The sequence below is a fragment of the Atractosteus spatula genome, chromosome 18 (assembly GCF_055471065.1).
Source record: "Atractosteus spatula isolate fAtrSpa1 chromosome 18, fAtrSpa1.hap1, whole genome shotgun sequence".
Lineage (NCBI taxonomy): Eukaryota > Metazoa > Chordata > Actinopteri > Semionotiformes > Lepisosteidae > Atractosteus > Atractosteus spatula.
In genome coordinates, this window is record NC_142723.1 from 17,463,696 (window position 1) to 17,488,894 (window position 25,199).

The 25,199-nt window shown below is 39.8% G+C and overlaps 2 protein-coding genes across 4 annotated transcripts in view; both read right to left on the reverse strand.

Annotated features, from left to right (window-relative positions):
* Nucleotides 1-15,660, reverse strand: part of ttyh3a (tweety family member 3a) — an 86,691-nt gene extending 71,031 nt beyond the window's left edge. For both annotated transcript variants that reach the window (XM_088936391.1, XM_088936390.1), the window contains exon 1: nucleotides 14,355-15,660. In XM_088936391.1, the coding sequence (XP_088792517.1) occupies nucleotides 14,355-14,480 (126 nt within the window). In that variant the 5' untranslated portion in view covers nucleotides 14,481-15,660. The remainder of the gene's footprint in view (nucleotides 1-14,354) is intronic.
* A 1,068-nt stretch (nucleotides 15,661-16,728) lies between these two features.
* Nucleotides 16,729-25,199, reverse strand: part of iqce (IQ motif containing E) — a 35,791-nt gene continuing 27,320 nt past the window's right edge. For both annotated transcript variants that reach the window (XM_088936600.1, XM_088936599.1), the window contains exons 13-23: nucleotides 24,706-24,761; nucleotides 24,358-24,578; nucleotides 23,182-23,280; nucleotides 22,788-22,887; nucleotides 21,739-21,924; nucleotides 21,141-21,188; nucleotides 20,603-20,710; nucleotides 20,078-20,205; nucleotides 19,609-19,712; nucleotides 18,902-19,039; nucleotides 16,729-17,885 (exon numbers count right to left, since the gene is read on the reverse strand). In XM_088936600.1, coding sequence (XP_088792726.1) covers nucleotides 17,773-17,885; nucleotides 18,902-19,039; nucleotides 19,609-19,712; nucleotides 20,078-20,205; nucleotides 20,603-20,710; nucleotides 21,141-21,188; nucleotides 21,739-21,924; nucleotides 22,788-22,887; nucleotides 23,182-23,280; nucleotides 24,358-24,578; nucleotides 24,706-24,761 — 1,301 coding nt within the window. In that variant the 3' untranslated portion in view covers nucleotides 16,729-17,772. The remainder of the gene's footprint in view (nucleotides 17,886-18,901; nucleotides 19,040-19,608; nucleotides 19,713-20,077; nucleotides 20,206-20,602; nucleotides 20,711-21,140; nucleotides 21,189-21,738; nucleotides 21,925-22,787; nucleotides 22,888-23,181; nucleotides 23,281-24,357; nucleotides 24,579-24,705; nucleotides 24,762-25,199) is intronic.

The window sequence follows — 25,199 nt, forward strand, 5'->3', positions numbered from 1 at the left end:
CTGCTAACTAATTAGGAGAGGCCCCTTTTCCCTATGGGAAACTATGGGAAAGTCCCATAGTTACACACCTATAGTTTTCCTATTAGAACACTGGTTTGAATATAACAAATACAATGCATTTTAAGGCACAAGGGGTCCCTTTCTGCAAACGTGAAGAACTTCATTATCTTTTTCTTTCGACTATCACAGGATGTGGTGGTAAGCAGGAACCATCTGCAACTACAGTCAAAATTAAACCGATGAAAGGTATTAGCTTTCACAGCTCAACAAATATTTTTTGATGTGATTTTTATTTGCATGCCATCACAAAGATGGTCAAATAAACAGAAGTAGATTATAGAAAGAGATATTTATTCTCCAGAAGACAAAGACCAAATTAGTTTATATGTGAAAAAAACACTAAAAACAAGTTTTACTTCAGCTGACAGTAAAAAAAAATAGATTTACTTAACTGGGGGGCGGTATTGTGGCTCAGTGGGCAGAACTGTTGCCTGGCAGTGCTGGGGCCCTGCGTTCAGTTCTGGATCTGGGACGCTGTCTGTGTGGAGTCTGCATGTTCACCCCATGTTCACACCACTAACTTCCCACAGTCCAAAGACATAGCGGTAGGTTAATTGGCTATAGGGAAAACTGGCCCTGGTCTGAGTGTGTGTGTGTCTTTGAACGTGTGCCCTGCAATAGCTGGTGTTTTGTCCAGGATTTATGCTTCCTTGTGCCCGTTTCTCCTCTGCAACGCTGAAATGTATGAAGCAGTTAGAAGTGGATGGATTTAACTAGGCAGGTAATTTAAAGACTACATGGTAAGGACCCTTACAGATGTTGATTATTATGTAATGATGGCCAAATTGCTTATATTGTTTGTGTGCATAGAGTCAGTTGTGTATTCCTAAACAGCTGCAGATCTAGCCTTAATTTTGCATTTTGCATTTAATCAGCTACTTACTTTTTTAAAATTAGTTCAGCTGTTGCACTCTACACTTTTCCTTACGGTCAAGAACCTTTCAGAAACGCGGTGCTTTGCTCTCCGCCTTATCTGGCCATGTCCTTCATCGATGAATGCAAATTCCTCTGCCTAACAGCTTGCACGTTCCTCAGGCACTGCACTGAGCACAGTCCAACCTCGAACCTCCTCAGAGCTCCACACCTCATGGCTCTGAAGGCAGGCAGCTCATGGACTGTCCCCCTGCTATGCTGAGCAGCTGTGCCCCTGCCAGCCATCTTTGTGGCCTCCTTGTCTTAAGGCAAGAAAACTGCTAGACAGAACAGAGAAGAAGCCATTTCTACCTTACGTCCTATGTGTAAGTTCCCTACTCTATTAAAAAGCACTTTCATATCCTTTGGTAAGATGAGCTATATATGAATGTAATTACTCACTAAAATAAACAAGCTACGCCAGAGATATGTTTGATATCACACTCACAGGAGTGAACCAGTGCCTTATTCAGACAAAAGGATAGAAGAAAACTAACACTAACTATGCTTGCATACTACAGTCATACCAGTTCCTTCTTTTTTCGAATCCCTTCGTTACGTCCAACTCAAGAGAACTGCGTCAACCAGCCGAGCACAATCACAGGAAGCGCAGGTTTTGTTTTGAAGAGAATCGCGGACAGAGATCTCCCCTTCGTGTCTGTGGAGAGGAAAGATTAAGCCCCCACAGAGACGTGGCAGCACTGCTCTGATGAAAAGCTGGCAACGCTGATTATTTCCGGCCATCATCCTGTCAGTACACAGGCTTCTGCTTTTTCCTGTTCCACAACATACAGTACCCACTCCTCCATCTGAAGTTCAACCTCCCATTATAATCACTCCATGCCCCAGCCCCCAGTCTGCTGACCTCTACATAGGCCCAGGATCCTGATGCACAAGGACGGCAACGATAATTCATGAATAACGCAAGAGGATAGCCTGCAGAATCCACTGCAGACACCCTTAGTGTGCAGAAAGGAGTATTAAAAACAAAACAGAATAACAGAATGAGCAGCTACAGCTCTGTAGCCAGGAATGAAGTGCAGGCAAGATGGCAGAAGAGCAGCCGTACAAGGCTCATGCACTCTGACAGAACACACCCCGGGGCATTTCCCTGCTGGGCCGAAGATGGGAAAAGCAGGAACGGCAGCTTCCGGAGAGGAAGCGTTTAGACAGGCCCTGTCAGGGAGGCCGGGACAAGCCAGGAAGAAAGGTGCGACTTGGGCCCACGCCGTTTTCAAAACGGAGATCAAAAATTACAGAGCAGTCTTACACACCATCCTGTTTTAGCAGAGATTTGTTTAGTACGCTATAATAAAACTGCAGCAGTATAATTTCGTAAACGCAAGGCTACACAAAAATGCGCCAAAAGGATTTTCTTGACAGTTCCAGGTTTACGATCTAAAAGTAAATTTCTTCAGATTGGAGAGCTCCAGTATGCAGTAATGGACACCCCTTATAACATAAAACGCAAAGTCTTTCTCAAACTCCTTCTGATTTCAAAGCATGTTTCCATCTGCATTCTGATCTCTCCTCTTGCACCCTTGTCCAGAGGCTTTACTCTAGTGTCATCCTGAGAAACTCCACTTGGGAAGAGCTGGTCACTTTTTTGAATACAAGAAAAATTGTGACTTGATTACAGAAACGTGGAGTGAATTTCCTGCCAAATCTCAAATGACATGCTGTAAAAAAATAAAACCTTCCAAAACGAAATGGCTCCAGAAAACACAAAAGCTAGCCAGCTGTTTTTTTCTCTCAATATGTTTCTAATTATTCCCTGATATACACCGGTTGCTGCAGCCAAAAGGAGTCCTTTCAATTCCAGATCTACAGCAGATTATACCAAACTGTCTGGTAAAACAGTCAGTTCATCAGATCTACAAATAATCACAAATTATGCACACTTCTAATCATTCAAGAAGTGCCCACTTAATAAGGATTTGAATACTGCAAATTATTATTTGTGTCAACAGGAAACGGTTTTTATGACAATATCTACCCTGAAAGCAATTAAAATATTACCGTTCTAACTAAAGGTGCAGTCCAGAGGAATCAACCCCCTTTTTATATACTAGATAATATGAGCCTTGTTTTAAAATAAATTACAGATTACAAAATTGGCAAATGTGTCTCAAAATAGAATTGTGATCATAAGCTACTGCTATTTTGGTGGGGCAATTTTTGCTAATGAAAAGGACTTAGAATACATTACGGACTCCCGAGAGAGAGAGAACGATAAGGAAAGACTTTTTTTTTAGAATGTAATAATTTTGTAAAGAAGAACAGTCAGTTCTCTCTGTGTGTGTATGTGAGGGACGGGGGGTGACTACTGCATTTCTACTTGAAAACGACAGTACATGACAACCAGTGCTTGAGAAGAAAACTCTTTCTGACACGTCTGCCCTGCAGCAATCACGCAAAAGCTTGTGATTGGTGGATTGAGAAGCAGACTGTTCTAATGATAAAAGAGGAGGTAGCAGAGCCTTCACCCCTTCACTGATTCACAGATTGACCCCAGGCACAGACGTCCAGCCTCTTTGAGCTCAGATACGACCCACAAGAGCCGCTGAAGACGATGCTGGGAAACTTCAGACACCAAATAAAGCGGCGTGCTATTCAGCTCCAAATGGTTTCTCACCATGGGAACCAATTTCAAAGAGGGAAGTTGGAGTCTTCAAAGCCATGAAAATTCCCACAAAAATGTCAAAACTTTTCAGAGCACAAATTTCACCCTTCAATGCGAGAAGGCACTGCCTCAGTCTTCCAGCGCTGGAGAAAGTGAATGAGAAGAGGAGTTTGCTGCAAGAAATGAACCACATCTCCGATGCAGATTAATAGAAGTATTTCAAAGTCATGCCTTCAGCACCACAGATGAACAGACATCTCTCTGATCTACAGTAGTGGCCCTGTTATTTGTAACAGAGCACTGTCTCTTTGTGAATGCAGTTTCATTTCCCTCCCTTTGAAAATACTCAACACCACAAGGCTTCCCCTAAACTCACTGCCAACAGACTCCATCTTGAGCTGCTTTCACATTTTATAAATGTTATAAAATGTTATAAAATTTATTAAAAAAAACAGGAGGTCAGACACACCAGACTTTTGTACTGTCCTGGTAGAGCTGAAAGACTCACAACTATAATGCAATCATCTTGGCACAACTACTTACAACTTTTCCTTAGCTTTGTGGGTTTTACAGAAGTTTAAGGGAAACCCCAAACAATGCTGGGAGACTGGTACTTCTATTCAAATCTGGAACTGTTCACTCCTGCAAAGGAAGCTCAATGGACTTCCTGCAGTCTGTGGTAAAAAAAAGTAGTTCAAAATCCCTTTCCTCAAGTATCTTTGGAACATGTGACATTTGCTTTTTTACTTTGGTAAAAGGCCTTGAAACAATTAAAAGCTCTGTGATAGAAAGATGACTAAGGAATATACTTGAGTCATCCAAATTCCAAGGAAATCTTATCCTTAAGAAGCTGGGCTTTGCTGGTTTGCCTTCATCCTTTAATGATGTCGTTATCTTACAGAACTCACTGCTTGTGATTAAATTGTATTAATCATGATACCCAGGTGGGCGGCAGGGAGGCACCTCCTGGGATCAATTCCCTGGGCCTCTGGTGCTGTCTGTGTGGAGTTTGCATGTTCTCCTCGTGTTTGCATGAGTTAACTCAGGGGGTTCTTGTTTCCTCCCACCGTCGAAAGACATACTGGTGGGTTAACTGGCTTCTGGGAAAACTGTCCCCATTGTGTGCGTGTTTGTGTCCGTCTGCCCTGTGATGGACTGGTGTCCCACCCAGGGTGTGTCCTGCCTTGCATCCGCTATGCCTGCGGGGTAAGGCTCCAGCTCCCCCGTGACTCAGAACTGGATGAAGCAGTTAGAAAACGGACTGCTGAATGACCCCCAGGTCTCTCTTAGCAGCTACAGCCCCGCCACTGGCCCAAGAGGCGTGTTTGGCCATTGCAGTCCCACCCCCCCTTACACTAGAGAGCAAAGGCAGCCTAGCATACTGAGTTTCAATTGGCCTCAATTTCAATTGGAAACGTGGAAGTGTGGACTGGTGATGAGGTTAAGAGGTGAGAGCAAAACCCTTCCTTTTAACACTGTTAGTACTATGCAATATACAGGACGATGCATGTCCTTTCCTTAGGATTCTTACTACTCCAAACCAGACAAAGCCTTCGCTTACGTGCTTTGACAGGACTTGAAGTTGTAACCGGCATTTTGCTTGCCACTATCCATTTAAACCTTTTTTTAGGGTTATTTTCAAACTTCTCTTTTACAACGTTTGATGCCGACAGGTATCACTTGGAACAGAATGTCTGAATCTGTTAAGTGCGGACTGAGATCAAAAGCTTTCTGAGCTCACGTTTTTATTTTCGATTGGGGCTTCAGATCTGTCGCCAGTAACTCACCATCTTACGACAATCTGTATGAAATCCTGCCAGTGCCCATTTTCCATGTTTTTCTCATGGAAAAAATGACATTTGGTAAGTGAAATATGTTTAAGTACAACCTGATTATACATTTCATTATTACACAGTCCTATATATAGTGTCTAGGGATTTTAGTGAAATAATTATTTTTATACAGGCTTCTAATGGGACAATATGTATACAGCTGCATGGACTTAAAGATATACAATATATGCACATTTATAAAATTGTAGCAGCTAAGAGTCAGACATTGAAATCAAAATAATTCATACTGCCTGCACAACCTGAAAGCCACATAAATCTGATAAATATGCATCCAAATGTATTCAAACTGTGAAGTGAGAGACTACAGGTGATATTACAGTATGAGGAAAATTTGCAATGGAAATAGACAGGCGTCACTTCATATAGTATCTCATATAATGTACGGAAGGTCTGATCAGTGCAAGCTAGTTTCAAAACTAAATCTAGTGGAATTAGAATGTAATGTACCATAAATGTTAAGTATGCATTTCAAACAGTCAGTCTCTCTGACTTACAATTACAGAATGCTTAAATAATGTATTAACAATTTGTTCAATCCCTAGAAGCTAATTACCGCAATTACTAAAAACGTTGTTGTTCATATAAGCAGTAGCATAATTACAAAACTAAGTTCAGCAACCATGGTCATTAGTATGTTAGGGGCCCCAGCTAACAGCGAACAATCATTGTTTCTCAGTTCAAAGCACACATCCTATATAGTGCTAAAAGTGTCCTTTTCTCTATGCCAAATTACAGGGGGGATAATTACAGTTAAAGTCTGTACAGTACTCTGATCCAGAGACAGAGTACGCCAAAGCAGCACCTGAGAACATACAGTACAGTAGGTACAGTCATATAGTTTTCACACCCTCTATAAAATATACAGTAATGCAACAGATCCCGACAAAACGATTCTCACATTGATCAATAGAATTACAGAAATATAAGCCTCACAAATCATAAAGAATACAGATAGCTTCTAAAGCAAAACCCACAGCAGAGACTGTAAATACTAGGCTGTGTGTCTGTAACTGGAGTGACCTACAAGCTCCCTGCTGATGTACAGTGATCCTGGAGAGACAATGGCTGGAAACTATTACTGTGAGCAATTCTCCTGCAGGCATAAGCTGTGGCCCAGAAACAGCAGAGGTAATGTTAACGAGGGCTAGCACACCACTGCGCAGTGAGACAAGCAGAAGAGACCAAAGGCAGAATATTAAGAAATAGAAAAGGGAATCACAGAAAACATCAGATGAAACCAACAACCTTGTCTTTGTAAGTAAAGGTGGTCTTTGCAATAGTTCCAGCTCACTGCAATGTCTAAAGGCTTAATAAGTAGAATGTTTACAATAAAATGTGATGATGGAATAATATATTTTAATTAAATTAATTATTTTTCTGAATGGCAGGCACAAAAAACTTTAATACAAGTGATTCTGAATATACAGCCTTTAAGAGGCAAAAAAATCCCAGTGTGCACTCCGGGGAATACTGAAAGACTAGGGAACCATAAGAGCTGAAGATACTGTAAATTGAAGAAGCCATTGATGTTTATCGACTGTCTGCTTCACATCTAATGCCAACATGATTACAAATCCATGCTGGTCAGAAGTTTAACAACACAACAAAACACTCGGATATTAAAAACATGCCTCAGGCAGTAGAAGGACCCCATTCTGAATTAAATACAGTAGTTTTAGCTTGCAGGTACTTAAAGCACTCAAGATCAATCCCCAGGGCCTGATGGTACCCTACCAAATGTCTTTAGAAATAAGACATGTAATACATAAGCCCCTGATGCAACAGTCACTCAATTCTATTTCCCTTCTATAAAAAGGTACATACAGTACAGAGAGAGACCAAAGAGTCTGACTGCAATTACATGGAAATTATTAGTCAACAATTATTAGTCCTAAATTAGAGGATTTCCAAATATGGAAATAGGATCCTAGGAAAAAGTCAACATAGGTTTGATAACGACTGGTCTTGCTGACCCAATTTGTGAATTGTGAATTTTCAGGAGGCTTTTAATAAACTTCCTCACAAAAGATTCATCCTAAAAATAATAGGCAGTACGCATTTATAGGAATGGGAGTACCTGGACTGAGAACTGTTTAAAAATAGAAAACATAGTATAGATAAGAGGTGAATGCTCAAATTGTAGTGGTGTAATTAGTGGAGTAACTCAATGACATGTATTAACACCACTTTTGTTCCTAATTTATATCAATGATCTAGATTCTAGCATATTGCAGTTAGTAAACTATTCAAGTTTGCAGATCATACCACAAAAGGAGGACATAGCAACAAACAAAAATTGCAGGAAATTAAGACAAATGTCTGAACTGTAAAAAACCCTAACAGATGATGTGTATTTTAGTCAAGTGCAGAGTTTTACATGCACGTACAAAACTATAAATACAAAATGAGCTGAGCTAAAAAAAGGTCGAGTTTACATCAGGGTAAGTTATGTTAAAATTGTGTAACACACCAGTACAGCCTCATTTCAAATGCTGGTTGTGCTACAGAATAAAATATTCCTGCTCTGGGATCCCTCCAGAGAAGAGCAACTCAATCAAGTCTGGGACTTACAGGACGCTCCAAGACTGACAAACTGAAGGGACCTCATCCAAGCATTCAGAATCCGCAAGGGACTCGACCAAGTCAACTTCATGGACTTATTCAGAAAGAACAGGGAGCCACAAACCCCAGGACACAAGTGGAAACAACACCACAGGGCAATCAAAACGAAGAACAGCGGGCATTTCTTTAGGCAAAGGATGGCAGAGCGGGACATTGGAATAAATTACCGAGCCATGACGTTGAAGATGACACCTTGGTTACTTACTTGAGAACTGGCTAGACATGCTGAACGTGCTCTTCTTGTTTCTAATTCTTCTTATGTTACTCTAAAAGGAGCCTCTTGTTAAGGAGTGCCCGATATAGAATCTTTTATTTTGAAGCAGTTCGTTTCTACCAACATCTGTTCTTGAGGAATGATGTCACACAGAAGTCTGCAGGGAAATGTACATTTCATATAAGCTAACAGGCAACAATGCCTTGAGAAGAAAGCAGGCTCTTAGTTCAGGCCAAGCACTAGCTAGTCTTAAAAAACGCTCCGTAGGATTTTTTTTTCAGGAAAGAACAGCCATTTAAACAGCTAAGATGCTTTCTTTAATTACAGTGCAGCAAAAATTACATCAGTAAACCACAACGTTTCTGAGAAATGAAAAGTCGAAACCGTGCTGATCTTGGACAAAGACAAAGATTTCAGACCCAACACCACAGAAAATTAAATCAGAGAAGGTAAAAAAAGAAACCATTCATCTGTTATCTTGGTGAGGGTCATGATAACACCGGAGCCCATCCCCGGAAACTTCAGGCTCAAGGCAGGACTGACAGCACACGGCTGCTCTTGACCCGGATGGGATACCAGCCCTTCACAGGGTCACAGAGAAAGGAACTATCAGAGCAATCAAGCGAGGTCCTGTAACATGCACACTGCATTCAGAAGGTTTCCCAGCACAGCGCCGAACCCAGAACACAAGAGCTGTGAGGCAGCGGTGCCTCGGCTACCATGCTACCCATTGAAAGAAACCATGAGGGGAAAAAAATACTTTCAAGAACGTTTTTCCGCTAGAGGACAAAAAACACCAGTATTACACTTCTGTACTCATCTCATCCTTGTTCGCGTCCCACATCTTTCCTTCAAATGGACAGCTCAAACTGTTCACAGTTCCTCAGCCGAGGCACAGCCAGGCTTAAGGTCTTGGAAGTGTGGCCTTTGTTGGCAAATATCACTTGAAAAACTGCCAAGCAACCTGCACACAAAACAAGTGTTTTTAGGGCTGTTTTCTTCGTGTCCTTCGCTTGCTTTTTAAAGGGGCAACCGGTTGGCAGCGAGATCAGATATGGAGCTTTACATCACTTCACCCGACTTATTCTACTAAATCCTTTTAGGTTTCAGAAGTGTTTATTCATTTCGAAGATGGCGGCTTCACATTGTCTCCCTATAAGCGAGCTGAAAGATCACCCGTGACATCATTCAACTTCTCACCAAAACTCTTTGGAATTTTTTGGATCACTTGTCACAGAGGCAACTACATGCTCCCGTTTAAACCTCAGTCAAGAGGAGGTGAGCAGAATATAAGGTCCGCAAAGACGAATGTCTCAAAATGTAGTTTAGGAATTTAATGTTGCGGGAACCTACTCACGTCACCCATAAACATGAAAAACCGTCATTAAGAGTAAGTCCCGCGCATTAAATCCACCAAAGATTTTTCACAGTGACTAGATTAGTTTAATCCGAAAGATCACAATTAATTTCATGTTTAATCTCTTTATTAATGCAGGTGTAATAAACAAGAATGAACCTGTTTCACTAGTCAAGAGAAAACATTTGAGACAACCTATAATCGATAATAGAAAACTGCAGAAACTGATGCCTAGGAATAAAAGGCAACAAACAAACAGATGGATACAGGATCCTCTATTAAGCTGTATTTATGACAACACAACATTTTTGTTTGCCACACATACCTAAAACTATGCCCGACAAAATCAAGGTTGTGTAACTGCATTACAAGGTCACAAGAGATGCCTGGGGGCAACAACGCAGGATGACTACTTAGATCCAGCAAGAAATTAAACTTCCGAAGATTCAAAGCTCCACTGACAGTCAGAGCGCTGGGAGAAGCTGAGCTGCAGAAATCATTTACAAACCCCACGTTTCTGTACTGAATTTTGTCCCTCTCCCAATACTTCTGTTGGAATAAAAAACACCAAACAACATATAAAACAAAGGCTGGAGAAACTGTCCACCACTGGACACAGATCTTGATGACCAAAAAAGGCCAATCTGGGCCAAAATGTTGAGTAAGAGGCAGCCCTACCCTGTCCCCACCTTCCCCATCTTACAAACCGCATTCCTGCCAAGACAAGAGCTCTCGACTAAGCAGCAGCAGGGGAGGGCATTACCCATATAGAGCTCTGCATGCTCCCTGCACCGGCAGGAGAGCTTTCAAGTGTCGCTGACAAACAGCAACCCTGTCACCCACTCCAGGAAAAACAACAGTGAAATCCTACATATGGAGTCCGACTTCTTTATGTTATCTCTCACGGGAGACGGCTAACACCCCAAAAACTCTCAACAATAAATACACTTCTGGACCTCATAGATACCTGCTGTCTCTCCATTACTCTTTCTATTGTTGCCTTCCAGCTGCAAACTTACTATTTCATTTACATCTGCACAGCATCACTGATGGTTGCTTTCCTTTTTAAAAGTTCCACCTGGCTGCGCAATTGGTATCCCTTGTATAATTCACACTCGGTTATTCTTAAGTTGCTGGCTTGAGAAAGGGGCAAGTTGAATGCTTTAGCCATTTTCTGTCATTCCAGGGATGAATAAGAAATGCATATGTTGCTTTATACCATGGAATATTGTTGCGTTGAAAAAAAATACTTTTTTGACCTAAAACTCAAAATGATCTATATTGAGCACCTGTCACCAAAAAAACAAAAAGTAGGAACAAGACCACTCACCTCTCTCCTTCTCGAAGGACTAAAAACAAATCAAACATTTCACTGTACCTACACTACAGTATATGATGTTATTTAAATCTAATGTTAGTTGACATATTAATCCCTTAAATATGCCATTCAGATGACAAATAACATCTTCCTGTTGAGATAACTCCATTCAAGTAACAGATTATACAACATTTGAATCTGTTCGGCCTAACAATGATCTAATACTTGAACATCAATTAGGCTCCAAATAAAATGTCTTCCTACTGAAAGTGGCTTCTTTGCTCCAGACAGGTCATTACAAGTTCATTCCACAAATTCAAATAAAAACAATGGGATAAATGCTGGCACATCACAATGAAGATACCAGTTCCATTTTTTTGTTAAAACATTAAAAAGCTTTCTTCCAATAATCCCAGGAACCCTATCCTGTCCAGTCTTGTCAAAGACATAACGTAGAATGTCATGTTTACAGCAAAAGAAAAGAGAGCTTAGAATGAAACTACAGCCTGAAAGTGACAAATGAAGTGACTTGTAAAACTATTCAGACCATGAAGACCAAGAAGTTTTCTGAACAGCTCAGGAATTAAGTTGTATAAAGACGGATGAAGAGAAGGGTACTTTATAGAAACATTACAAAGAAGTAATATCTCTGTGGCCATGGTGGGCATGATGAAGTCAATCTTTAAGAAGAGGAAGACACCCAGACGCTGCCTAGAGCACGTTGTCCCCACAAACAGAGCAGCTGGGCAAAGAGGAAACTGTAACACCTTCACACTTGCCTTTGTGCACAAGGTGGCATCCTTAACTAGCGTTCAGTGACTGCGATGGGAGAAACTGCCCATGGGTCAATCACAGCCCAGTCAATCCAGCTGAATGAAACTGAAAAATGTGATTCAAATCCCAAAAGGAGTTCAAAACAAAGAACCTGAGACGGCAAAGACATGGCACTTTTTAAACTTTTGGTTTAAATGCAAAGTGGTGTGACATCTGACACAGTGCATCACACGGTCAACACCATCCCTGGTGTCTACTTTTCATCAGCAGGAGCTGGGAATCTTGTCATGGCTGATGGAACTTAAGATGGAGCAAAATACCAGCAAATCTTCAAGGAAAACCAGTTCAGACCCATAACTGGGACCAAATCCCCAAGCACTGTGCTCAGCTTGCAGAGACTCCAGAAAGAACTGCGGACAAAGATGCATTGGCCTCAACATGAGAGGAATCAGTCAAAAACATTTATTTTCTCTTCAGTTTTTGCTGCCTTTTACTGTAACTTTCCCTTAGGAACCTTTAGCTCCAGCACTGAGGTTTTGAACAAAATACTTAGTTTAAAAAATGTGCTTGCATCAGACTGTAATTTTGCAAAATGGGAAACAGAAAGGGTCTGAATACTTTTGCAAGGCACTAATGTTTCTTGTGACAATAAGAGGAAGGCTTTATAAAATACAGGAACAAGTAAGTTCAAGTTCTGAAAAAAAGAAGAAAGAGAACACAACGTTTCGGCCGTGGAGCCTTCTTCAGGTGTGAGAGAGACAGGGCAGAAGGCTCCACGGCCGAAACGTTGTGTTCTCTTTCTTCTTTTTTTCAGCATGGAATAAACCTATCACTTGTTCCTTTGCAGCCCACGCATGCTGACGCAGCTACCCACCTGAACTACTACTTTATAAAATACAGTATGAAATTGTGTTTTAATGTTTTTCAGCGCTTCAAATATTTTCATTTACCATTCAGGGGCTAAATCTTTTGCTGTCAGGTGAACTCCCGAGATGTTAAAGGTGTTAATATTTCCTTGATGAGTCCAAGCTCCAAGAGTGTCTTTACAGTATGAGTCACTGCTCAGAAGAAAGAATTACACACTAATGCAGCTGCTTATGCAAAATGTACTGTATATCTCGGCTCACTTTAACCACTACCCTGTCAGCTTTCAAAATGATCTGTTCCACCTACACACAATAAACTCAGCCCTGCTAAACTCTGATTCACCAGCCTCTTGGACCTCAAGCTCTTTTCGGTTATGTAAGCATGCTCAGTTTGAATGGTGTTCCTGGAGTAAGGAAAAAAATACCCATATTAAGATTAAATGGAGTCACCATCACTAGGATTTAGTCAATTCTAAAGTCACTTCTTTACTGTATTCACTCCTATGATTCTGTCGACTATCCATCCAACCATCTAACCACTTGATCTAGATCACAGCGGAGCCAGAGCTTATCCTGACAAGCAAGGCGGGATACACCCTGGATAGCATGCCTGTCTATCCCAGGGCACACACACCAGGGCCAGGTTTTTCCTCCAGAAGCCAGTTAACCTAGCAGTATATAATTAGACTGTGGGAGGAAATTAGAGCACCCAGAGGAAACCCATGCGCACATAGGGAGAACATGCAAACTCCACCCAGACAGCACCCCAGGTCCGGAAATGAACCCAGGATGCTGGCTATGCATTGCCTTAAATAAGCTAATGATAAGAAGGATACCGAGGAGCACATGGTAACTGAAGGTTTGACTCTCATACCAACTCACAGCCCCAATCCATCAGAGGAAAGGTACATAAATACATGATAAAAACTGGACCACTGGAATGCGTCTGTTGAAGGAGTGGGCTGCACACTATAGCTGCCTATGAAAAAAGCGACGTGCACAGATGTCTTGTAAGGTTAGGTAGGCAACATGCTAAATTTGTGCCATTCCAAAAGACTGGTATCAACGGCAGCATCAGAAGAAAACCGTTTGGAGAAGTGTTGACTTACTGTTTAAAAAAGGCTTACCAGAAAAAAGTAAACAAAGGTAGCAACTGCCAATATCTGTCCTGCAAAGCTCTTTTACAGTAATGGCAGCATGGCCATCGCCAGCCTTGTCCACAGATCTATAATGCTATGTTTCTAAGCATTGCCTGAGAATTAAACAGATTGAATTTCGGTAAATCCTGGAAGATGCTTCACTGTTTACACAGTCGGTTTGAACCGGTGGGTTATTTATAGCCCCTCATGAAATAGGAAAAATTGCCCACTGTGTGTTTTCAAAATACCCGTCTTATTAAGATAAAACACCACATATTAAGGAAAATGAGTGCTGCGGTGCCATTGTACATTTATCACAAAATATTATCACAAAAAAAGGCTGGATTTTCTACGGGTCATCCAGCATGATGTCATATTTCCTTTCTATAGAAAATGAACAACCATTTTGAAATTCGTATGTCCTTGCTGACGACTCCTATTCCAAAAAGAAACAAAGGAATTTTCAGGCAGCAAAATGAAAAGGAAAGCCTTGCTGACCCTGAGAACGGTCAGATTTGACGCATATTATAGGCAGGACATTAATCTAAAGGATCTAATGAGGTCCCAGAGAGAGATGATGTCCTTCATGCACAACAGCTGCTCGCACTGCTCTTACCTGTTGGTACTGAGAGTCTTCTGGCCGAAAATCGCTGCTTATTTGTTCAAACTGGAGGCTGAAATGAGGTAATCGGTGCAGCAGGTTGACCCACCAGGCAGGTGAGTAGTTGACCACCGCGGCCATGACAAAAGGCGACAGATACCCTGGTACTTCAGAGTAAAATGAAATGCACTGTGAACTGCGACGGTCTAAGCGCTCCAGGAAGTTCCCAAGTACATGTATTCCAACACAGTCCGCAATTCACGAATGTCTTCCAGGGACAGACAATGCACACGACGTGGTAACTCCAGTAATAAAAGTGATTTTCTCCAAAAAAAGATCACATTAAAACGTGAAAATCCAGTTGCTCCCTCTGTCTCTTTTTCTCTGTTGAACGCAAAAGGCTATGAAAGCCAAGCTGTCTTGCAGCACACATGGAGGACCCCGACCACCTGGGGGGAAGAATCGTGCCGTTTTTAATGTTTGATCCGAAATAATCTCGACGAGTAACACAGCAGTTCCTCCGATTTCTGTTTCTACTCCGCCTTTAATTTAGTTTCTTTTATCCCCCCTCACTCCTGGCTGTCGGATCGCCCTTAGGACCTAGGGACGGAGTCCTTCAATATCTGCCAGTGCTGCCCCAGAAACATTGTGTCGATTTTCGCTTCCCCGGATTCCAGCAAAAGATAAATATTATGGCAGCCTCCCTGCGTTGAAAACCCATTCCATGTTTATGTTGCCCCCATACCAACCAAACAAACAACCACAACTTCCTAAATAGAAAAGGGGCAAGCAATCTGTAGGGCAGCGGAGCTGTTGAAATGCACGGTGATTAGAAATCGGATCAATTCACTTCACTTTCATTCAGCCATTCAGTTCAAAACAAAGCAGGGCTTTCCGTCGCTGCTTGGGTTTAGATACTTTCCTCCTGCCCTTTAAACTGGATGTTTCTGCGTGAAATAATAATAATAACAAGAAGAAAATACTACCCGCGTCGACTACAGCCTTAATGGCTGTGAGAAAACCATTTGCTCGATATTCTTAACGTTTTGATGCTCCGGTGAACGCAGCCAGCCCCCCGTGTGTGTTGGTCCTGCCCTCCTCCCCGTCCTCCGCTTGACGGATCCTCCTCCGGCGGCCCAGGAGCGCCTGCGGTCCGGTCCGGTCCGGTCCGGTGTTGCGGCGCTGCCTTTCTGCTTTTCCGCCCGAATCGGTTGCTCACGATCCGGGTTGGGTTGTGTGGGGAGGTGGAGGCGGCTAGAGGGACACCATTGTTCAGCACCCACCAGCCTGCTGCAGTCACAGTCCTCCGCCGAGCTTCACTGGGGGGGAGGCGATAGCCGGGCTGGAGGCCAACGAGTTGGAGTCGAGTGACCCCTGGGGGCCTCCGGGGCGCAGTGCACCCGCTGTCGCTCCGGGGGCTTACTGTGCGGTAGCTGAATGCGGTAAACTCGAAAAACACCTTGAAATAAAATATGCATTTCATACGTAACATCCAATGTATACACATATAAATAATTGATACTGTATATTTGCACCAAACAGATACATACGAATTCGTGCTCTATCATTATTTTTAAATTACACATTTTTAAAGACTTGCATCATTTCGTACTGTATGTGCCCAACTTCGTCTCGTCACTAGTCATGCATAATCCAGATGTGTTAGCTGCGATGATATTTCTAAACAGGCAATGCAACCCAGTGCTAATTCTTAGCACCTTAGGACAAAGCGAAAACCCTCTGCAAATTCACCTTTCCTCTCACAGACGGGAAAACTGGAGATGATTAAAACAATGTAGTAATTAAATAAAACCATTTTAATTCTAGAATAAAAAAAATGTGCTTGGTCCGCTCAAATGGTGCTTCATGGTGGTGTTTGAGCTGGAGTGAGTGGCTGCGGGCACTGTTGGACCGGCACGCTGAAGGGGGCCTTCACAAGAGGGACCCTCTCACCCAGCACCCCAGAGATCGAACCCCACATCACTCTCCTCCGTCAGAGGACAGAGACAACGCAGAGAACCTGTACAAGCACCCCGACAAGTCAGCACTGGGCTGGCAGCCCCCCACCTCCCACGAGCCGCGGGACCCTTTCTGCCACAGCCTGCCCCCACGGTGGCTGTTTAGCGTTGTAGCGCTGGACTGCCCCCATGACCTCTGCCCTTTCACCCCAGGTTCAGCCCTTGCCTGCCTTTTCCATTTCTAAAAGCAGGGAAGAATCCCCCCTCTTTCTCTTCCCCTCCTCTGTGTCCAGCCGATGCCTGCTCTCTCTCTCCCTGTCTTCCATGCTATTTCACCTGGACTATAGAGCAGCCTGTAAAAACACACCATAATTTTCTGTTGATCCAAAATCAACATTGAATGTGTTATATTATAATAAGCAAAAACACAGAGTCATTCAATTTATGTTTAATAACAAACAAAAATAAATCTTTAAAATATCACCATACTAAAATAAAATTTTCTTTCTTAAATACACTTTAAGGCACAAAGCATATTGCAAATCAGATGTACACAATTACTGATTGAAACAATTAAGATTTGTCTCAGGGACATCGGCTTTATAGATATTCCTGGTGACTGTGATTTTTCTTATATTCTTTTTTTAAAAGAAAATGCCTTTGAACAACTTATCGACGATTAACATCAAATTCAATTATCAATTTAGTTTCATTATCACATCAAAGACAAATGTAAGTGTAAAGCTTATGGGTCACACTTTTGTGTGTCTGCTGAGAAACATTATTTTAGATAATAATAGAATTCTCTCTGACGCCATGTAGTTTAATATATTGTGCTATGAGTGAGTATAAGTTCATACTACAAAATTCCCACAAACAGTTCAATAATAAATGTTTTCACATTTCAGTAATTGTATATCAAAAAGGTTAACCATGGCCACAAGGTAAGTAATATATATATATACAGTGTACACTACAGCATACACTTTTCACACATTATAAAAAATGTAAAATGAGTTTTTTTTATATAAAGTTTCATCTATAAAGTTTGTCAAATGAGTTCAGGCACTTGATTTTGCTCAGAACAAGCTTTTTTGAAAACAAAAATTGTCTATTCATTAAGATCAAAGACAGGAGATGACTGTATGACTCAAAAACTAGGCTGTCTTAGCTCAAAAGGACATACAGTAATACATATACTAATGATATACTAATGCTTACATTTATAGATTTATAGCATAAATATTTAATACAAACCTAACACCACTATTTTGAAAATGTCATTTATCATATTTTATCAATTAATAAAAGGTTTTACTATCTCTGTAATCTTATCAGATTTGTTTTTCTTAATGGAGAAAGGGAGAGATGTGAAAAAAGATTTTGTAACCAGGATGCTTGCAGTTTTCAAATACATATTGCACTCAGTTCACTGAACCATATGACTGAATCACATCTATAAAGCAGGAGCTTCATCATCTCATTGGCCGTGATGGGGAAACAATGATGTCATCAGAGTCATCTGAATCGCCACCCTTTGAAGTCTGTGCAGGAGCAGCAGCAGTCACATGTTGATTTAATTTTCCTGCTAGATAAAAAATACAAGTGTTTTAAACTACTGTACCTTCTTTGATAAATAAAAAAACATTCTTTTTTCATGGCGCATTTAATTCTTCTTTACTTCTTACAAATTATAGTAGTGGCAAGCTCAGCTCAGCATGTTAAGATGAATTAGAGTAAAGCACTTTTAGAAATATGCTGTAACTAAATAGGAACAGTTTAGTAAACAATATATATTAAACGTAAATTAATGAGTGAGTACTATTGTTGTTTTAAATAAATAATGCTTATATTATTTTCTTTTGACAGCACAAACATCTATAAATGTTTAAACAAGTATAAATGCATCAATATCACTTACTCCTCACAACACTTTTGAAAAAAAAAATGTCATTCAAATTTGTTACAGTAGAACTTTATTTAAAAATGGCTTCAATATTTTTGTGGGCAGCATGGCGGTACAGACGTTAGGCCCTGGGTACAGTTCCTGGGGTGCTGTCTGTGTGGAGTTTGTCTGTTCTCCCCATGATTGTGTGGGTTTCCTCTGGGTGCTACAGTTTCCTCCCACAGTCCAAACATGCTGGTAGGTTAATTGGCTTCTGTAAAATTGGTCCTGGTGTGAGTGTGCACATGTCTGTGTCTGTGTGAGCCCTGAGACGGACTGTTTTCCCGTGCAGGGTGTATTATCCTGCCTTACTCCCACTGTTTTCCGGGATAGGTCCCGTGACACGGTGACCCTGGATATGGTAAGCAGTTACTGAAAAAGTGATGTGATGATGTGATATTTTTCTTATACATTTTAAACTGCTAAGTAGTCCTACAGACTTGCTGTACTGTATGTTTTTGGAGGAAAGAACTGGAAATGTTTTGACTAGTATTTTTGAACTAAGGGGTTTGTCAGGGAACTAGCAAGAAGAGTTCCCTGATAGATAGATATAAATAATACATGTTACATAGATTACATTTGTGCTATGTAATACATATTTATGGATGTAAGACCTCAAAGAATGTAAGAATCTAACTCTCTGCAATTACAGTTCTTACCAAAGGAGGGTCTTTTAATAGAAGGCCTAGGCTCCTCTGACTCTTTGGCTTTCCATCTTTCACGACGGTCCTCTCCATTGACCTCTCCAAGGCCTTCCTTCGCCTCTTCATCATCACTGCATGCGGCAGGTTCCAAATCTGGCACACAACGAGAAGCAGTCAGTTTCCCCCCCTCGCCTCTCAGACCTGCATTTTTAGGTAGTTCTGCACCAGTCTCCCTCTCATGTTCTCAAGCTGTTGCTTTCAGGGTGAAATAAAAAAACTACAGAAGAAGCCCTAAAAGAGTTACAAACGTAACATCAGTTGTTGTATTATAATGGAATTGAATTTCCATCTAGGGGTGTTTATTACACAGAATAAAAATAATCCATTGTGCTTTTGTCTTTTCTAATAATTAAAATTATTAAAAATAATTAGAGAGCTTCTACAGTTTAAGTCACGTTATTGTTTCTAAAGAGGGTGTCTAGTTACTGAACAACTTACTTTTTCACACAAATGCTGGCTAAATTTTATTACAATAATGACAAAGTAGATTTTTTGTGTGTTAATTGGTTTTGCCTACCATTAGGACGAGGTAAAGGTCATGTCTAAGTTAAAACACAAAATCTTATGGGGGTGTACTGATGTTTCACCACAATGTACTGTACATACACTGCATTACAAATACTGTACATAGGAATTAAAATAAGACTCCAAAAGAAGATTACCCTGAGCTGCTAAGTTTTTAAGGACTAAGGGTTTCCTCCTCGGTGCTGGAACCGGTCCTGTGCTTCTAGGAGTCGAACTCAGTGTCCCTCTCTCAGAAAGCAAACTACAGAAAAACATAAAAACTTCCAGTAATGAAAACTATTAAAGTGTGCCTATTGCACGTAATAAAACACAGGCTGCTGTGGGTAAAAACCAAACCAACAGCTGATTTATGTAGTGGCTAAAAAAAAAACAAATCTGTACCCCGAAGGATTACATTAACTAATTATTTATATGACAGTGAATAATTTCACACAATGATTATTCATAGAGGTAGCATATTAACCTTTCACTGCATTTAAGCAGTAGGTGAAATGAATGCACATTTCTTTATGTAATAAAACAATTAAATGTTGACACACTAATTACAAGGGTTGCTGAGTGTTAGTTCTGTGCAGCAATAAAATGATGTGAATTCTAGTCAGTCACCTGCTGTCGAGTTGTCCACAGCGTGCCAGGTGACCTCTGAAGGCTGACTGCAGTAATATCACGGCCTGCTCATCACCATCTCCATTATCCAGGCTGTGAGAGCTCATTTTCTGGTTCACATGTGGGCTCTGAAAGAACGTAAAACCACTATAACATACTTAACTGCGAGAGCATCTTGCATAGCATAAACCACAGCCACAATTGTTTGGCAACATCCTCTTGCTAAACACAATAATCCAAAATGATTAACATTTTAATGGGATTTAAAGCTATGATGCTTTTGAACATGTGGTCTTCTATTTACTGTATGATAGCTAGTTTAATTAAAAAATCTGAATTGGACTCATTAGCCACCTAGTGGCAGTTCTGTTTTACTGTACTTTATAATTAGAAGGAAAACAGAAATGGCTAAAGAATTATAATTTAAAACAATAAGCAATATGTATGTCATTGGAACTGGAAAAGGCTGAAATCCAAAGTCAAAAATTGAAAAGCTTGAATAGCACATTTTGTATAATATATTACCTTGTTTTCAAAGCTGAGTGGTTTGTTGATCTGTGCAGCTTTCAGATCTGCTAATTGTTTTTCCCTGTTCAGGTGTCCTCTTAGTACTGACTGAATCAAAATTGCAGCCTACAATTAAATCTCAAAAGTTAAAATCTGAAATACTGCTACAAAAAAATTGCTACAAGTGTTGTAGTAAAATAAACTCTGCTATCTCACAGATTCTGAAAGAAAAATACATATTATAGAAAAGTTATGGTTTAACATATAATAATGCTTTTTGTCCATCTCTAAGGTCTAGCTTTCATGTGAAGCACTAAAATATGATAGCAGTGCTAAAAAAGCACCATGACACAACTTAATCTTTTTAAACCCTGTTAAAAGCACCAGTCAGGTATTCGATTCATCATCTTTAAAGCAAAGTATGATTCAGCAATTTTGCTAGCAATTGCTTGCATAATATCAATAACATTTACTTCTGTGAGTCTGACATATTTTAAATATATCTACATATCTATATATAACAAAAATATTACATGTAGGAAAATACTGTACTTACCTGATCTGAATTATTATCTTTGCTTGCATCTTCACTTTTGCTTCCATTCTGCCAAAAAAGAAGAGCTGTGAATGTAACGTACACACGGTGTAAAATAACTGATATTACTAGCTTCCAACAACAGAGACTAAAGGGGGATTTAATCTTAGTTTTCAAAATTATCAAATGCATGGATAAAGTCAATAAAGTGTTAAAATTCAGCCTCCTAAAAATATTCACATTGTCACTCATAAGAAATCTGATGAAATTCATTCAGGATTGGAAACAGATGTCACTGCTTTAAACAAAGTGTTGCTGTAGTGAGGAACTGTTCAGGCAAGTTAACACTGCTAAATTTTCAAGAAGCTGCCAGAACAAAAAAATGTTTGGGAAATTTCCAATTACCCCAATACCCAATACTTCTTACTATCTTATGAAGCAAAAAAGTTAATATTTGCATACAAAGTTGCTCTAAGAGTTCATCTGCCACAGTCGTCTACTTACAGTACATGAACATTTTCACTTTATAACCTTTGGGGTATGCCAAAATTATCACAAATACGTTCTACACATCAGCAGCTAAATCCTTGCTTGTTTTTGGAAATGGAATAAACTTTACCCTATTTCTATAACTGTGCCAATGTTTCTGAATGGTTCTCGCTGCCTTTTCCTGTTTTTCATCTCTTTTTTGATGTCGATGCACTTGGTTGGATGGAGAGAGGAACAAAGTGTTTTCTGGATCCTTTTCAGGGTTGACACGGGACTGACTTCCAAATTCCTTGTTGAAGGGCTCCCTTCTCTGACCCTGGAAAAAGGCAGAGCCAGTTAACCATTATGTTACAGTTTAGAAGTACTGAGGATTCAAGGGATTCAAAGGGATGCTTTCAAAGCACAATGAGTAGAACAGTGGATTGTGGCCAGCCTCTTTATGGTAGAGAGTTGTGACTATCACAATGGAGACCTTTTCATTTGCTTTCCAACTCTGGTCTCAGCCAAAAACATTTTTTAGATATAATCAATGTTCAAGCCAGACACAGTTTAATGGAAATAAAGCCCATACTGGCTTGAAAATATAAAATACATATGAATCTCTTCCTACAAATCTAGTTACAATGTACAGTAGTTATATATTTAAAAAATTGTACTAATTCACACATTTATAAAAGTTGAGAGTTAAAATACAGAAAAGTAAAAACGTATTGAAGAAAGGAACTAACAGAAAAAATAGTACCTGTCAGACTAATTAAACTATTGATGGTTTAATACATACAAATGATGTAACTTCATATTATACACTAATTACAAGGGTTGTAATGATGTAAGTTAACATTATACACTATAATATGGCGCTCAGAAATAATTCCTAAAAGTTTAAAAAAGAACATAGTTGAGTCAATATGCTTTTCAATATAAGCAGATAAATATCATCAGCAAAAAGCTTGAATCCGAGCTAAACAGCTTTTGTCACAGCCTGTTATCAAATAGTTCTGGGTAGAAAACTACCTGGAAAGCTGCCAAAAGACTGAATGATAACCATTTAAACAATACAACAATGATGACTACGATTCCTAGCACATTGGAATCACATTCCCAGCAAATTTTAGCCTTCTTCATGCATTTAATTTGCCAGGATTCTCCCAAACTAAAAAAAAATCTTTTTCATTTTACCTGTTTAGTTGATTGTACAGACTCTTCTTTAAAACGTCTCTCATCCTCTAGTTCTGATTCCAACTTTTTAATTTTTTCTTTGAGTCTTTCCATCTGTTCTCTGAGGTAAAGGAAGGTGTTGATTTAAGAGTTGATTATTTTAAAAAAACCTCAATCATCTATTTAATTATATAAATATAAATATATACAATGTTTGTTGGAAAACATCCTACCATGTATACTCTTGTTTTGTGCAACTTTAATAATACAAGACATGGAAAAGGGTAACTGCTGTTTTATAAATAACAGAGTAATTATATTAACAAAGTTATGTATAAATAACATTATTTAGAATGTTAAATGGAAATAAATATTCATTGTTCAAAGCATGTGAATGAAAAAAACAAGAAAGTACTTGAATTCTTGACATGCATTCTCCTTTTCAGCTGTCTTCAGCCTCTCAGCATCCTTTATCACGTCCAGCTTCTCACTTTCCAATAGCTTTATCTTAGCACTGAAATAAGAAAATATTTATGAAAGCATTGTGGCCCAGCGCAGTAATTACATTGAGAATTTGTGAGTTCAAGCCCCTTAGACACGGGACTTCACTCAAACTACTGATGTAAATGCTTTACTGTGTCATTGGATATGCCCAAGATGTCCCTGGAAATTAGAACTTACTTTGAAGTGATTTAACTGGTTAAATAAAGATTTTTTTTTAAATGGCATCACATCTTGTGCCCTGTGCTTTTATGTTATGTTCCAGCTTGTGAAAATACTTTTAGAAAATAATTACCTATATTTTATTGGGAGGTCATAATATATGCAGTCCCTCAACAATTCTTATTTATACATTGTATAGATGACTTATAAGGCTTTGCAATAGACACCAGATGTATTCATAAAGTTCTATTTAATACTGTTTATGTAACTTCAATAAATAAAAAACTAAACCTGAGATGATTAAATCAACATTCTAAGGCTGTGGACTTCTACTGCCATTGTTTCACTTTAGTAATCCTCTTGAGAGAGACTGTGTGCTAATAACAGGCTTTTAAACTGGCATATTTCTGCACCATCATTACAGGTAAGAAGCTGTCATACGCATGTGCCTCAAAGAAATTCAGCACAAAGTACAAAAAACTGCTAGTGAAATAGCTGGGGTGTTTTTTTTATTTGGAATCACCAAGTACATTTGAATGTCCCTCAATTTTAAATATACAACTTCTGGATAATGCAACTGACCACTACACCTCTCGAAATAGCAGGGGAGAGATGAAGACAACGTACATTCTTCATCTGAAATGTGAATCCCCTTTTTTTCACACTGTTAGACCCACAACATCGACAGCAGAGCTAAGATGTCAGGTTAGAAACTAATCCCAGCTCATTGGCTCACTAATGAAAGACACTAGTAAACTGTGAATCCATTGAGCTCAACTGTTCCAACCTTGCGCCACCAACTGTCACAGTCATCACACAGCTCAGACTTCAACCAGCAATCTCCGCAACACAGTGGATTCACTGGAAATTTGGGGCCTCCCGGTTTGCTGAGTTTAATCAAGACTTGAATCTTTAATAAATGGCTTACATCTTCTCAGTTAGCTGCTCTTGTAGATCAGCACGCTCCTCCCTCAATTTCTTGACCAGCCCACGGAGACGACTGCATTCCTGCTGGAGATCTGATCCTTTGGGAGTCTCGGTAACACTTCGAGTGGCTATATCAGAGCTGGTTGCCACTGTGCTTACATGAGTGGCCCTTGCGTTGTCCACTTCCACTTGGGGAGTATTTGATTCTGATTCTTCAACTTTCTTAAAAAAATAATACATGGACAAATTGAATGTAAAGTTAGAGACTTTTAATAGTCACACTACTTTGTCTCAGCTATATTATTCAGCTTTTAAAGTGCATTTCTCTATTACTCAAAGGAACACTCACCTTTTCGAGCTCAGACATGCGTCTTATGAGCCTCTGTTTGCTCCAGTCACTGTAACCTGAAAGGAATTTTTCGGTCACACGTTAAAAAAACTGAGTAGAGAAAAGATCAAATATGATTTAATAACTGGACTTAATTTATAATGCTGCAAAATTATTACAGGTTAAAGAGAACACAATATTTTAGTTAATTAAAGTCAGATATGATACTGATAAGACCCACTGACAAAATTGTGACCTTACATTAAAAGAAATGTTATAAAAAGTTATAATGTACATGTGAAAGGTGTGTAAATGGAATTCCTTAAATCGTTCAGCTTACACAGGTCATCAACCAAAAAAACCTTAAAAGAACTGAGGAAGGGTGGTTTTTGAAACCACTGTAGAGGAAGAAATACAAAGCAAATTAACCCTACACTGGCCTAAAATGCACGCTGATTAAATTCCATCTTTTTAGCATCTTTCACCTGTTTCAACGATTGCCTAAAGAAGGCAGA